This window comes from Chiloscyllium punctatum, chromosome 23 (genome assembly GCF_047496795.1).
Source record: "Chiloscyllium punctatum isolate Juve2018m chromosome 23, sChiPun1.3, whole genome shotgun sequence".
NCBI lineage: Eukaryota > Metazoa > Chordata > Chondrichthyes > Orectolobiformes > Hemiscylliidae > Chiloscyllium > Chiloscyllium punctatum.
The window spans coordinates 68,367,865-68,384,513 of NC_092761.1; the positions used below are offsets into that span (position 1 = coordinate 68,367,865).

Consider the following 16,649-nt stretch of genomic DNA (forward strand, 5'->3'; position numbering starts at 1 on the left):
ATGCCCTCTCCTCTACCCTCCCCCAGCTCAAGGCCTCCCTTTCACAAACATGTGGGGGACCTCTACAATTCTACATCAAATGCAGAATCCACTAGCTCAACAATGTTTCTCAGTTCCATAACCAATATAAAAAAAATCAAAAGTCTGCAAAACTCTGCTCCTCTCACCTCCCGTTGGATAACTTGCTCATTGTTTGGAATTTGCGCCCTGGTTCCAGCTGTCACCAGGCCCTGATCCCACTGCTGCTGCCATTCCCCACATGGAGACTTCATCCAGCACTGGGCCTTTCCAGTCCAAAGTGACTTGTGGGTCGGATGCCACTTCCGGTTCCAGGTAGGTACCTGTGCCTTTGCAACCACCTACTATGACCTCCTGGTACTCACCCATAACCACCGTCTCCTCTCCGGACATCTCCAGCAACACTGCCCCGGATTCTGGCGCCAAAAACACTTGGACTGGCCTCCACTTCCCTCCAGCTTCTGGCCCTGCCCACTCTGCAAACAAGACTCTGACTCCATTTCCCAGGATAATCCCTGGGTCCTACTGCCTACCTGCAACCAGCCAGCCAGCACACCACACCAGCTCTCCCTCCTCATCCATCCACCCCCACAATACACCCTATCCCTCCACCTCTCCTTCTTCACCTCATTTCCCCCCCCCGCACCCCTTCCCACTCTCCAGCCCATCCCCTTCTCAATTTCCTTTCCCCCCCCCCACACCCGCTCCCCCCACCACACCCCATCTAACCCTTACTCATCACATGCCATCACCCTTCTCCTCACAACCCTCATTCAAGCCCCTTGCGACCCCCAAAACCCTACCCCTGAGCCTTGCCACATGTTCACTACCCCCCAACTTTGAATTCTCTGAAGCCGAACAGTCTGCCCTCAGGAAAGGGCTCTCGTTTATACCCCTCTGCCCCCACCTCACCGAATTCCACACCCAACACAACATGGAGCTCTTCTTCCACCGCCTCCTTCTTTGATAAAAACTCCCAACTTCCCTCTGAGGACCTCTTCTCCCACCTCCAACCTTCCTCCTCCACTTGGTCAAACCCACCCTAGACCTTTTCATTGCTGACTGCTAATGTGACGTCAGCTGCCCCAATTTCTCCATCCCCCTCACCCACTCCAATCTCACCCCCTTTGAACATGCAGTGTTCCACTCTCTCCGCACCACCTCTTGGTTCACCATCAAACCTGCTGACAAAGGCGGGGCAGTGGTAGTCTGGAGAACGAACTTCTATGTCGCAGAGGCTAAACGCCAACTCTCTGACACCACGTCCTACCTCCCCCTTGACCACAACTCTACCGTGACCTATCAGGCCAAAATTACTTGCACTGTCCGTGCCCTCATAGCCTTCAGTGATCTCCCCTCCGTTGCCTCCAATCTTATAGTCCCCTCCAGTCCTGCACTGCTCAGTTCTGTGTGCTCCCTAAGATCCACAAGCCCGGCTACCCCTGCCGATCCATCGTCTCTGCATGCTCCAGCCCCACCAAGCCCATCTCGTCCTACCTTGACACCATCCTCTCCCCCTTGGTTCGGACACTTCCCAACTACATCCACAACACCAACCATGTCCTCCACCTCTTACAGTAACGTCAGCATTTTGTCTTCACTATGGGTGTGCAGTCCCTATACACGTCCATACCCCACAATGATGGCCTGCAGGCCCTCTGCTTCTTCCTGTCCAACAGACCCATCCAGTCTCCTTCCATCAATACCCTTTTCCACCTCGCCAAACTGGTCCTCACCCTCAATAACTTTTTGTTTTACTCCTCCATTTTCCTCTAAATCAAGGGGTTGGCCATGGACACTCGGGCCTGCAATGCCAGCCTCTTTGTCGGCTTTGTTGAACAGTCCCTCTTCAATACCTACACAGGCATTGTGCCCCAACTCTTCTGCCGTTACATCAATGACTGCATCGGTGCAGAGCCCTGCACCAAGACTGAACTGGAGCAGTTATTGACTTCACCCACAACTTGCACCCCACCCTCAAATTTGCTTGGTCCATTTTGGACACCTCTCTCCTTTCTTGACCTCTCCATTTCCATCTCCGGCGACAGTCTCCAAATGGACATTTATGATGAACTCACAGACTCTGACAGCTACCTAGACTCACCCAGTATCCTGCAAGAACCGCATCCCGTTCTCCCAATTCCTCTGCCTATGCCGCATCTGTTTGGATGAGGAGATATTCCATTCCCAAGCATCCTAGCTGTTCACCTATTTCGAACAACATGTCTTTCCTCCCTCTGTTATCCAGACAGCCGTCCACAACACCACCTCCATTCCTCCACTCTAAGCCACACCCCCCTGACAAAACGCAATCAAGACAAAGTCCTTCTTGTCCTCATCAATCACCCCATCAGTCTCCACATCTAATGCATCCTCCTTAAACACTTCCGCCAACTCCAACCAGACCCCACCCATTCATTTCCTCCCCACCCTCTCTGCCTTCTACAAGTACCATTCCCTTCACCATTCCTTGGTTTGTGTTACTCTCGCCACCAACCCCACTGATCCAGCAGGTACCTTCCCCTGCAACCGGAAAAGATGTAAAACCTGCTGGCACACCACCCACTTCACCTTCATCCAGGGCCTCAAACAGTGCTTCGAGGTGAAACAATGGTTCATCTGCCTCTCTTCCAACCTAGCTTACTGCATCAGGTGCTCCCGATGTGGTCTGCTCTACATCGGGGAGACCAAGCGTAAACTTAGAGAACAGTTCACCAAGCATCTTGGCCGGGCCTGCAGGGGCTAACCGGACCTCCCAGTCACTCCCATTCTGACATGACCATCCTTGGCGTCCTCCATTGCCACAACAAACCTTGCTGCAAATTGGAGGAACTACACCTCACCTTCCACCTGGGCAGCCTACAGTCCGGAGGACTCAACACTGAGTTCTTCAATTTTAAGTAACCTCCCTTCCCATCCCCCGACTCCCTTCCCAGCCCCTCCCCCTCCCTTCCTTTCCTCCCTGCTACCAATTAGATTCATTCCTCTCATTGATCAACCAGGTCGTACTGGCTACCTGCCTTCACCTATCGCCACTTCACCACCCTGCCCCACCATCCTCTTTATCTACAGCACCCCCTACGCCCACCCCCAGCCCAGAAGAAGGGTTACACTTGACACATCGACTTCTCCACCTCCTGATGCTGCCTGGCTTGTTGTTCTTCCAGCCTCCTGCTTATCTACCTTGCTGTTAGTTCAACAAGCGTTTAAGCATTTCTTTGCGTTTTGTATGAATGAAGCCTGTCCAAATCTTTGTGGCTGGTTGTAATATCACACGCAGCTTAGAAACTAATGTGTGAAAATAGCTCTTCGCTCCCTCTGGTGAAGCTTTAAAAATTTTATAGCCTGCTTTCAACTCATGAAGAACACAATTACAATGGGATTTTATCCACCCTTTATAGGATGAATTAGCACACCAGGGCAAATGCAGCTGCTCCAGCTGCGATCAGTTGAGTGTAAGAAAATATTCGATAACAGCCACTTCACTTGCATAATAATTAAATCGTGTGAAACACTTTATCGACTTTCCAATGATATGGACATTGAAGAAACAGAAAGAAATTGCATTTATTGTCAGACCTGTCATGCCACAGGACATCCTAGACAACTTCACAATCAGTCAGTCCCACGTTTCACGTGGATTAACTGTTGTAAAATAGAAATCTTGATGGCCATTTGTATGCAGCAAGCTCTCAAAAGCATAGCAATCCCATAATGACTGGATAATCTGGTGATGTTGGTTAAGGGATAAGTATTGGCCAGGATATGTGATGAATTTCCTTGCTGTTCTTTTGAAGTAGTGAAATCTTTTACTTCTGCACAAGATCTCAGACAGAGCTTCAATTCAGTGTCTCATCTGAAAGATGACACTCTGACATTGCAGCACTCGCTCACCTCTGCCATGACGTGTAGTCTCTAGAGTGGCATTTGCATCCACTTCTGTTATACTCCGTCCCTCCCTTTGTTTCCTTTCAGGACAAACTGGACCACCATAATTGCCAGAGTTCCAGAACAGGCGGGGAGTGGCGGAGATGAGGCTCCTTACGTTGTATGTGAAGAAGATAGTGGAGCTGGCCAGTGATGAATAGGACCACTTGTGTTGGCGATGCACCAATGGACAGCCAACCCAGTTACCTCCTTTGTTCTGTGCTGCTCTCCAATTATGGGGCCTAACTCATTCTTAATCTCCTTCGGTTTTTACCCATCTTTTCTGATGAATTTCCTCAAGGTCAGTGCTGGAGACTCCCAGCTTCATTTCATCTTTGAGGTGGAAATGGGTTAAACCAAACAAGCTGCACTGACTACGCTTTCACCTGTTCCCTGCACCTGGATGGAGACTTTCGGTGCAGTGATTACTGTTTAGGTTAGATTCGGGTCATGACTTGGTGAACACACCACGGTGATGTTGCAGAAGGAAAACCAAGGTTGTTGGCACTCAAAAGGGTTCTGGAGACCTTGCATCTGTTCAATCCCAGGTAGAAGACGTCCTGTCAACCAATATTGACTTGGTCGTCCTGTAGACTCAGGTCCAACAGGATGCTCAATGGCTGCTGGACATGTGCTCAGACATGCAACCTGTTGCTCCTGCTCCTCGGATGTTGCCTGAATGGCTGTGCTTTTCCAGCACTACACTTTTTGATTCTGATCTCCAGCATCTGCAGTCCTCACTTTCTCCACACTGTTGCTGTAGCCATGGGTTCAAGAGACCTTTACTTTGATCCAGGTACCCCTTCTCAGATTGATGTTAACAGGCAGCCTGAGGGAGGATGAGGAGCACCAAACAGACAGATTTACACCAGAAGCTGTTTCTTAGGAAACTCCAGTGTAACCTCCACCCCTGCTCCCCAGCACTCCTTCCTATGATCCCAAAGCATTTCTAGTTGAGGAGGGTCAGCTTGCATCTGGGCCAGATGCTGTTTGTAGGCCAGAGGCCTCAGATACAATTGACTAAGTCTTCAAAGTTAACGAGGCAAACAGCAAAGCAAGCTTCCTGTACCCCAGCTGTGGAAGTCAGGCCTGCATCTGAAAGTAATGTGGGGGAGGAAGAAGGAAACAGAGGGCAAACAAGGTCAAATGTCCTTGTAAATGATCGACCACCTTTAAAAAATTACTATATATTCACTTGCATTCTTGCAATGTCTGCTGCAATATAATACCTGCTGTCAGATCTGGTGGGGTCACAACCATGTGACCGGCTCTTCATACAGCCCCAGCATATAAAGGCTTTCAATCACCAAGAATTGCTGTTCTCTCATATGTTATTGACACTGAATGAAGATGCCCTCTGATGTCACGGATCCTTGAACTGTGATGTCGGAGACTATGGCCAAGGCATTGCTCATTGATGTGGATTGCACTGAGCATAGACAAAGTGCCCATTGAATGTGCGAGAATCTGGCCTGCATACAGCATTCTGTATTTACATCAAGCCTTTGCATGTGTCTGCTTCTCAAAGAAGTGCACTTGCATTCAAGTTTGGGAGATATAGAATGGCAGCTCGTGTGTCCAACATCCCTCCAGTTCAATGGTCTGTCAAGAAAAGCTGCATGAACTGCTACCTCTTGCAGGTAAACACCATCTTCAAGCATTTCAGGGTGACTGCACAATCTGTGTTTATTGTGAAACATTGAAGGGTTCTATGTGATTAGAAGGATCAAAAGGGGATTCCCAAGGATTCTTGTCAATTTGGCCATCATGAAGGCCTGCAATACATGTCACACAGATGTTATATCCTCATACATTCCTTTAAAATATTAGTGCATGCATTCTAAGTACACAGTCTTGCTGCTACTTTTCTAACAATAATACTGGGCAGGTACTTTGAAAGTGGGATCACCTGAAGAATACAAGTAAAACAAGGTCCATGTGTCCATGCAGGCACTGATTTCTGGATTGGGGAAGCAGTGGCCTTAGTGGTATTTTCGCTAGACCGTTAATCCAGAGCTCCAGGTAATGTTCTGGTGACCCAGAGTCTCACCAAGACAGATGGTGGAATTTGAATTAGGTAAAAATCTGGAATGATGACCATGAATCCAATGTTGGTTGTCAGAAAAACCTATCTGGTTCACTAATATTCTTTAGGGAAGGAAAATACCACCCTTACCTGTTCTGGCCTCTGTGTGACCTCCAAACCCACAGCAATGTGCTTGACTCTTAATTCCCCCCGGGCCATTAGGGATGGCCGAGCCAGTGAACATCCTCATCCTGAGAATGAAAAATGAGCAACAGAATTGCAAAGTTATGCAAAGTCCAAACCAACTCACTCATCCAGGAAGTCTGTGGCTCTGAAGTTGTTTCTCGACTCTCGAACCCTGTGATGCACTGCTCTGTCCTGCTTTCCTGGATGGTCTTTTCCAATTAATGTTCTGACTGTTTGCCGCATCTTCAATCTCATAAGATTATTCTGTCAGCATTTCATCTGCAACTGTGGAAGCTGGCAGCCTGTACACTGTGGTCACTCACAGCCTGAATGCCTCCCAACTGAGCCCTAAAGTCACTCAGTGCAAAATAGCAAGCTAAGTCCCACGAGGAGCCTGTCTTCTAGTCAGTGCAAAATCATTCTATCTAGGAAGAATACTGCAGATAGGTGGAAATCAGAAACAAACACGGAGAATGCTGGAGAAACTCAGCAGGTCTGCCACCAGCTGTGGAGTGGAAACCGTTGATGTTTTGAATCCGGTATGGCTCCTCTTCAGAACAGTTCTGTGGAAACTAGTTACCAGATACCTGCTCTGTGTTACCTGCCATCTGCTTGCATCGTTAATTTACTTGCTGGAGGCGAAGAGAATTGGAAGTGCAATGTTAAGAGAACAAGTTGGGGTAAAAATTAGTTGTGTGAAATTTAAACTATTCGCCATTGAAGGGCAGGATTCTGGACTCATTATTTAAGGCTTGCATCAAATATACAAAGCAAGAGTAGATTATTCACTCCCTCGAGCCTGCTCCACCATTTCGTCAGATTATGGCTGATCTGGCTCTAACTTCAACAACAATATTCCTGCCTACCCCGATAACCTCTCAGTCCCTTGCATAACAAGTATTTATCTACATCCGTCTTAAATAAATATTCATGATCTCTTGATCCATTACTTTCTTCAGGGAGAGAGTTCCAAAGACTCCCGGTCTTCTGAGAGGAAAAGAAATTGCCTCATCTCTGATGTAAATGTAAATGGTCAACTTAATTTTTGAACAGTAACTTGCAGTTCCAGATTCCACTGTAAATGGAAACATCCTCTCCACATCTTCCCTGTCAATACCCTTCTTCACGATTTTGTTTCAATCAAATCTCTTACTCTTCTATGGTCCAGCCGATACAAACCCAGTGTGTTTAACCTTTCCTCCATTATCCAACCTGTAGTTTCCAGGTGTTGTGAATTTTCTCTGAACTGCTCCTGACGCCTTTGCATCCTTCCATTAAATAAGGCAGCCAAGACTGTACATAGTATTCCAGATGCAGATTCACTAGTGCCCTGTGTAATTGAAGCATAACTTCTCTACTTTTGTATTCAATTTCCCTTATGAGAAATGGTACTGTTCTAATAGCTTGCCTGATTACTTGCTTACTAATCTTGAGTGATTCATGCACAAGGAAAGCCAGATCTCTGCATCCCAGCTTTGCAATCACTGTCCCATTTAGATTTTTTAAAATTCTTTCTGCTAAAATTAAACATATTATATTTCACATTATACTCCTTTTATGACAACTTAACACACTCACTGAAATTGTCTATATCATTTTGTAACCTACTTGTGTCCTCTCCACAACGTACTTTCTGATCTATTTTGGTGTCATCAGCAAATTTGGTAACTGTACCTTCTGTCCCATCATAGACAATGTTCATTAAATTGTAAGTAGCTTGATTTCTGTGGATCTCAGTGGCACAAGACTTATTTCATATTTCCCACTTGGAAAAGACCCATTTACACCACTACTACTTCTGTGCTACCTAATATTTTATCCATAACAATATGCTACACCTCACTCCATGAATTTTCCTTTTCCACAATAACCTTGGATGGTGGCTTCATAATGGAAAAATTGGGAACATTTTACTTTGTCAGGGTTATAATTTTTTTTTCATTCGTGCTCACCATAATTTTTGTCAAGAAGGGAAAGCGTCTGCCCCAAGTGTTCTTCTTTTGATTTATCACGTAAGACCAGGAAACATAAGAGCAGAAATTAAGCCATTTGGCCCATCATGTCTGCTGTGCCATTCAATCATGGCTGATAGGTTTTTCAAGCCCATTCTCCCACTTTCTCCTTTTGATCCCCTTGGCAGTCAAGAACTTATCTCTCTCTGTTTTAAATATATTCAATGACCTGGCCTCCACAGCTTTTTGTGGCAATGAATTCTACAAATTCACCACTCTAGCTGAATAAATTTCTCTTTATCTCCGTTCTAAAAGGTCTTCCCTTTACTCTAATGCTGTGCCCTCGGATCCTTGTCTCTCCTCCCAATGGAAGTATTGTCCCAACATCCACTCTGTCCAGGCCATTCAGTATTCTGAAGTTTCAATCAGATTCCCACCTCCTCCTTCTAAACTCCATTGAATATAGTCCCAGAGTCCTCAAACATTCCTCATAAGTCTTTTATTCCTGGGATCATTCTCATTAACCTCCTCCGGACCCGCTCCAGGCCAGTACATCTTTCCTGAGGTATGGGGCCCAAAATTGCTCACAGTATGCTAAATGTGGTCAAACTGGAGCCTTTTAAACCCTCAAGTGCATTTCTGCTTTTATATTCTAGTCCTCTGATAATGAATGACAACATTGTATTTGCCTTCCTAACTACCGACTCAACCTGCAAATTTACCTTAAGAGAAACCTGGACTAGAACTCCCCAGTCCCTTTGCACTTCAGATTTCTGAACTTTGTCCTCGTTTAGAAAATAGTCCATGCCTCTATTCTTCCTACCAGAATGCATGACCTCACACTTTCTCACATTGTATTTTATCTGCTGCTACTTTGCCCACTATCCTAATCTGTTTAAGTCTTTCTGCAGCCTCCCAGCCTCCTCAATGCTACCTGCTCATCCACCTCTCTTTGTATCACCTGAATCTTTATCCATAACTTAGAGATATTTTGAGAAAAATAAATATTTACTGTCGGTAATAGAAAGCTGCTTGTGTTTGCTTTTGCAAAATGTCCGGTCATTGCAGTAATCTTGAAGTAAGTAGTGGTCACTTGACACCTAGATTCATGTGTTTGAACCCTATAGATTGTGGGAGAAATGGAAAACTGATGGATATACAATTGCATGAATTTAAACTCTCCAGAATGAATGATTTAGGAGGTCACAAAACATCAGTGAATCTTGGAGGAGAGTATTCTTCCATTTAGTTGTAGCTTAGGAGGAGTAAATGAGTAAAGTTCAGTTTGGCATCAGAGATAAAATGGGGAAAGGCAAATGCAATTACAACAAAGAGGTAAAGTTAATCTTGTGTCAGGCATACATTCTGTAATATTTTGTTGTACAAATGTAAGTCTTATATCTCATTAGATCCTCTTTTTTTTGTGTGTTAAGTTTCCTATACTTGCGGTTATGTGTATAGCTAAGCCATGATGTACTTTAGGAGCGGGTAAGTGAATATATGAAGATGTTACATTGTTGATTTCTTCTGCAGGAATACTGAATACCATTGCAGCACTTTTAAACAAGGGTGTATCCATAAATCTCTACATGTTTCATGGAGGAACCAACTTTGGCTTTATGAATGGTGCTCAGGACTTTGGCACCTATATTGCTGATGTAACCAGCTATGGTGAGTACACTTGACTTGTCACCAGATTTCCTTTAATTGTTCCTTTTAGGAAGTTCAGATCTTAACCGAATTCTTCAAGCCAATCAGGTCAATCAATTAATTGTTAAGGTTTTGACTCCAAATGCAAGTATTTTCAAATTTTGTGATCGTACCTTTTATCAGTTTCTTCTTGTCATGAGCATTGTTAGAACAGGACCACTTTTCAATTTGTCTGACTTTCCCCTCAAAACTATCAAAACTACTTGTTTGCAACACCAAAACAGTCAAACCAGAGACTTAATGTGATGTGTAGGGCTCTGTGTCATATTGGAAAATGTATTTGGCAATTCACTCAGACAAGTTATCTTCTAAGAAGATTAAAAGGTCCTCAATGAATAAACATGTGGAAATAAAACTGGACAGCAGGAGATAATTTTCTTTCTGGTGGCGTGCTGCTGAATAAGTTTGTGTAAATTCCCTTTTGTGCTATTTTGATACAATCATTGATGACTGTATTAAATTATATAGTTACCAAAGAATTTTACCCCTAGATTAATGAGGGCAGTGCAAAGAAACGGTGAGCAGTCATATGTATAGAGAGAAAGTGAGAGAGAGAGATATCAACACTGTCAATCTGGGAAAAGACTACAGTTCTTTCTTGAAAGAAGAAGGTCATTGGGGGAGGTAAATGAACAAATGAATCTGACAAAGTAAGGTTTAAAAAGAACAATTTATGTTCCTAAAGAGAGAGTATTTAGCTTGGGAGGCTAAAGCCTGAAATTATCTTGGGAATGATTCATGGTTTTTCTTGATGGAAAAAACTCAGTTAGATGGCCATTTTGATGGGTTCATTTGCATCTGGCTCGTCCATGTTTTATTATGGGTCTTTTCTCCTTCATTCCTCTGGGTGCTGGCTCCTTTTATTTGAAAACTCTGGTCAGTGCCTTTGGACTTGCAGTCAGGTACAGGCATGTCATTGTCGTCGTCATCATTATTTAAGAATTGGAAAGGTGCTGGTGCCGGTCAGCCGCCTTTCAGAACTGAACTAATTAAAGCTTCTTCTGCCAACTATAAATTGCATTTATACAATACTTTTAATGCAACAAAGTGATCCAATGTTATTAAACAAGATTTGACACTGAACAAGGAGTTAGGACAAGTAACAAATCACTTGGTCAATGTGATGTGTTTTTAAAAAGCTTCTTAAAGAATGGGAGACTGAGAAGTTTGGGGAGGGAATTTCATATATTAACATCTAGCTATCTGAAGCCACATCCACCAAACGTGGAAAGGCCTAAATCAAGACACAGAAGAATCAAACTGGAATTTACACATTGCCTCTTTCAAGTTTGAGCAAGTGCTTTTTGTACGTAGTCCACTCTAACCGCAAAGCAATGTTTACTTCTTGATTTTGATTGTGGGCTGTTTGGCCAGTCACTGAAATTTGATGAGTTATTGTCCCTTTTCAAAATTCAGTAGTTGAGTTTGATGCTGAACAATTCAGCTTTGATGATCAGTAATTTTTGCTATGTTGTTTTTAAAGATTTGAAAATATTTTGAAACCATTGATATTTTTTCAGCTGAATTTTTTTCTTATCTTTCAGATTATGATGCACCCTTATCTGAATCAGGAGACTACACTGAGAAATATGCTCAAATTCGTGAACTTTACAGCAAGTGGTTGGGTAAATGCAATTTGCTTTTGTGAATTTTGTATTCTATTTATTGTGAAAATAGGGTTTACAGACTTGTTTATCCAACAGTCTAGGATTGGACATTGAATGGAGTGTAATTGTCCTTCGATCCTCCGGCTCACAGTACTATACCTGTTTAAACGCCCCTCTTTTTGTATTGCATGAGTAAAACGTTATTTGAATGATTTAGGTAGAAAGTGTAAACATTTCAGTACCTGCTTTCTGAAAGTATGGAAATTTTTATCGAGGGGTCCATTTCTGTTCATGTATCTTAAATTGAACATATGGCCCATTAAAACAGGTTTCATCAGCTGCCTGGAAGCTCTGCGAATCCTGATCAGATTGGTGGGACTTTAATATCTGCTGTCACATTCAATGCATCAAATGGCTATAATTTATCAATGGAGGCATGCTGATAGGTCGGGCAGGTCTGCTAGGTGGTTTAAATGAGAAAGGTTGCAAGGAGAGGGAATATTTCAATCTAAGGCAAAATGTAGGAAGATCTTTACTCTGCCATTGATCTTTGCTATAGCTGATGGTGGAAACGTTGCTGTGGTGATGTTACAGCTGAATGTGCAATATTAGAATTTTAAATTGTGGAAGGGTGATTTAATATCTGTTCTTATGACATCAGTGTGACTGCAAAATGAAATAATCATTTCAAACTACAGTTTGGAAAGTTGAAAGCCAAACTTATTTGCTGTTGCACAGAGTTGGTATATTGACTCGACAGACCAAATGGCCTCCTGCTGTGTTGTACCCATTCTGTCATTTCATAAGCTCTTTTTCCAAATCCCATTCTTCAGCCACTCCAAAATGTTTTTAATTGATATTAATTCATACAGTGTAATGACTTCGGTTGATTTGTTTTCCACTTTGTTGCAGGTCAGAAGTTGCCTGAACAACCTGCTCAAATGTATAAAGCAAGATACACCACCATTCGCGTAAAAGAATACATTCCTTTGTGGGATGCATTAAATCAATTGGAAAAGGTATAATTTTAGTGTCTCTGACTTTGTACAAATTGCTTTGAAAGATACCATTGTTGATGAGTAATGCCAGTGCAGTTTAGAATTTGCTATTAACAGGTTTGGACATAACAATCTTGATCATTGTTTACACACTTCTAATGTAATGAGCGCTACCCAGTGGAATGTATTAGAAACATCTTTCCCCCCCCCCCCCCCCCCAACATAATAATAGGTTAGAATTTTCATTGTGGGAGCTCAATGAGCCACTCACACTCCATTCCTGTATGTTATGTTGGTTCACATTTTTAAAAAATTCACACCTTTAGTAAGTAATCAGAAGTTCTATCAAAACAAATCACATTATCATTAGTTTCTTCAAAAGCATGAGCCAGGCAGAGACTAAATTTTCTCCTAATAAGTCTACCAAACTATTTGAAGACAAGTAATCTCTGTATATTCTCACCAGCTGCCCAGGAGCTGCTTGCAAAGCATTAGTCCAGTTGTACTTGTTGTCTCTGTGTCAGCTGAGAAAGGGTTCCTGGAAAGTAAATGAGAGAGGAGTTTCACATACTGCCGTCTCCCAATTCCATTCTCACAAGGGGCTTTACTTGTTAAAAATGAAATCATGTAAGCCTCAGACCTTGACGTCTGAAAGTTCTTTTGTAATAAATGCATTGTTTTAAAGAACATTTAAAATGGAAACATTTTTTCTGTAGAATAGCTTAATTCTCCAGTGCAGAATCAATTTTAATTTCCTATGCTGTAGAGTAACATTTCTTCCACCCCTGGCCAATAAGTAATTGCCCAAATTGGTTCTATCCTGGAAGTTTAAAAGCTGCAATGGTTGCTTGAATGGATTGAATCAATTGAATAAATATATTGTTGAACCAATTACATTGAAGTGAACTAATGTTTAAAAAAACTGCAAGTTTACACCTGCAAAAAAGAAAATAAAAAATGAAGAAAAATAATATATAAAACTGCAAGTTTTTTTTCTGTGTGTGAGTTTCACACTTGAGATTTGAAGTCATCAGGACATAATAAGCTTATCAGTTTTATTGATTTGTAATGTTCCCTCTGAAATCAGCAACTTATCTCTAACCTGCACATTCCATTGTTGATTTATCTGTCTGGGGAAACTTGCTGATTTTAAAAATGTGTTTAAGTCTTTTGAGTACTCGTATTAGTTTTGTTGTAGATTGCTTCGCGGCACAGCAGTAATCAACCATGTGTCATGAGTCATACTTTAAATTTTCATGCTTTTAATTATTTTACGGCATCAAATCAATGCTGGCAAGGCCAGCAATTGTTGCCCATTCCAAATTGTCCTTGTGAAGATGATAGCGAGATGGTCATTAGATCTGGTGGAAGTGAAACATGCAGTCTATGTTTCTGCATGTTGTATGATCTCTGAATGTTAATACAAGAGACTCTTCAACAGGATGACACGATGGCTCAGTGGCTAGCACTGCTACCTCAACGCCAGGGACTTTGGTTCGAATCCATCCTCAGATTATAATTGGGTTTGCATCGGGTGCTCCAGTTTCCTCCCACAGTCCAAAGATGCAGATTAAGTGGATTGGCCATGTGACATTGCCCATAGTGTCAGGGAATGTTCAGGCTAGGTGGATTCGCCCTGGGAAATGCAGGGTTACAGGGATGCGGTAGGTCTGAGTGGGTTACTCTCTGGATGGTTGGTGTGGAATTGTTGGGCCAATTGGCTGGCTTTCATGCTGTAGTGATTCTATGATTCAAGGTCTAAAAGTAAAAATCAAAGTTTCTTAATTCTTATTCCACTGAAGGCTTTCAAATGTTAAATCAATGTGCTTATGGGTGTATTTATGGATATCTTTTAATTTGTTCATGGGATGTCGGTGTCGCTGGCTGGATCTGTATTTATTGTTAACCCCCCACTCACCTTTGGAGAAAGGAATGGTGAACCACCTTCTTGAACTGTCAGTCTGGTGTAGGTAGACCCACAGTGCTGTTAGGAAGGGAGTTTCAGGATTTTTGACTTAATGACAGTAAAGGAACGGCAATGAAGTTCCAAGTCAGGATGGTGTGTGGTTTGGAGAAGAAAATACATTCGGTGTGTTCCTTTGTATCTGCTGTCCTTGACCTTCTAGACGTAGAGGTCATGAATTTGGGGGGTGATGCTACAAGACTTTGTCAATTGCTCTCAGGGTTGACTGGTGGAAGGTGAACAATGCTCAAGTGTTTAATGTTTCAGAAGTAACACTTTTCAACTTTTGTAGCCAATTCAAAGTGAAAGACCGATTAATATGGAAAACCTTCCAATCAACAATGGCAGTGGACAAGCCTATGGGTATACGTTATATAACACAGTAATAAACAGTGGAGGATTACTTCATTCTGGCCAGAATGTACGGGACAGAGCACAGGTAAGCTAGCAGTCTTTCTCACCATTGGTGCTCATTGGTTAAAATGGGATTTATGTTCCAAGGAAGGTACACATTTCAGTGCTTAGTATCAGTCACTGGAAAGTTGGATGGAAGAGGAATAATCTTCCCTGTGATACAAATTGTGCATTTATCAAGGTATCACTGTACTGGAGGAGCTTGGGGAATATTCTAATATTTCAGTGACCAGGTACATGTCAAAGCAGCATGGACCAGAGTTGCACATTGGGATCCTGCAGAATCCCCAGTGCAGTTGATTGCATGGGATTTGATTTGATTAGATTCCCTACAGTGTGGAAACAGGTCCTTTGGCCTAACAAGTCCACACCGACCCTCCGAAGAGTAACCGACCCAGACTCGTTTCCATACATTTACCTCTGACTAATGCACCTAACACTATGAGCAATCTAACATGGCCAATCCACCTAACTTGCACATCTTTGGACTGTGGGAGGAAACCAGAGCACCCGGAGGAAACCCATCCAGACATGGAGAGAATGTACAAACTCTACACAGACAGTCACCCAAGGTCCCTGTCGCTGTGAGGCAGCAGTGCTAACCACTGGGCCACTCTGCTGCCCCTGGAAAATTTGAATAGTGGGCAAGTCCGCTGCATCTGGAGCCATGCAAACTATTCCATTACAGTTGGAGATTTTGAAAGGTTTTGACTCTCAAAATTATAGCTACCCAGGAAAGGGTAGCGGATTATCTGTAAGTCCTTTGTCACTATTAAACTGAACCCCCGATCCATTGCTGATCAACCATCCCCACCCCACCCCACTCCACCCCCAAACATCACTTTCCAACCCTGGTCCTGCTGAATCCAGCCCAACCCAACACCATGCTATCCACCTCACTTATTTTACACACTCGTCTTTCATAAAATCTTGTTTTTTTGGGACCTTTTATATTCCTGAAATATGGAAGCAGATGTTCTGAGAAAAATGTGCATGTAATTCTTCTCCTTTTCTGAGAAGATGTCTCTCTAATTTCCTCTAAGGGACACAGCTAGCACTGGTGAGGCTCCAAGTCCAGGCACAATATAATCTCTGAGAGATGAGTGGGTAATTTTAAACAGAGTTAGCATTAGCTGATTCAACAATATTTTGATAACTGTCTGATGTTGAAAATGGAAAATGTTGCCAAATCTTAAATTTAAAAGCTTTCCAACTTCAGGTTAATAATTATACGTCATATTGAGTCAGGAAATAGACTGCACACAATTTAATGCCCGTAACTGGCACCTGAAACATGCAGTAAATTCTCAGTATCTGCAGAATCGCAAATTCTAAGTTTGCCTAGATGTGCCCAAAAAAGTGACAAAAATCAACTTTGCGATATATCTGTGATTTTTAACCTCTTCTTAAATGAGCTCTGCATTTGTGAATTTCTCTGGCTTCTCAGGAATGGGACCCTCACTGATATGGAGGGATGACTGTATTTTGCACACTATGTTGCTATGGCACAAATGATGGGGAATATGTTGCACTATAATTGTTTTGAAAGTGTCTGCTGGACATGTAAAATGCAGAATATAGCACTCAGTTGTATAGATGTAGGTGTGGATTCTAAAATGGTCTTCTATGCAGCTGGATTGACTGATTCCTGGATAGGTTTGTAATGGGAGCCCAATGTTCAGGAATTTCTAACACGGAAATCCTCTAAAGATACATGTACTACTTAATTTAATTGGGCATAGAGTCACTGACCCTGATTGGAATTTCTGCGTCTGGGTTGGTCAGTGCAGCTTGGACGGGCTGAACAGCGTACTTCCACACTGTAGGGATTCTCTGACGATTTTAGAA

The 16,649-nt window shown here is 42.9% G+C and overlaps 1 protein-coding gene across 1 annotated transcript in view; it reads left to right on the top strand.

Moving 5' to 3' along the window:
• Positions 1–16,649, top strand: part of LOC140494123 (beta-galactosidase-1-like protein 2) — an 88,034-nt gene that overhangs the window by 51,703 nt on the left and 19,682 nt on the right. Inside the window, exons 10-13 of the mRNA XM_072593138.1 lie at positions 9,643–9,780; positions 11,364–11,444; positions 12,339–12,445; positions 14,680–14,826. Of these exons, the coding sequence (XP_072449239.1) occupies positions 9,643–9,780; positions 11,364–11,444; positions 12,339–12,445; positions 14,680–14,826 (473 nt within the window). The remainder of the gene's footprint in view (positions 1–9,642; positions 9,781–11,363; positions 11,445–12,338; positions 12,446–14,679; positions 14,827–16,649) is intronic.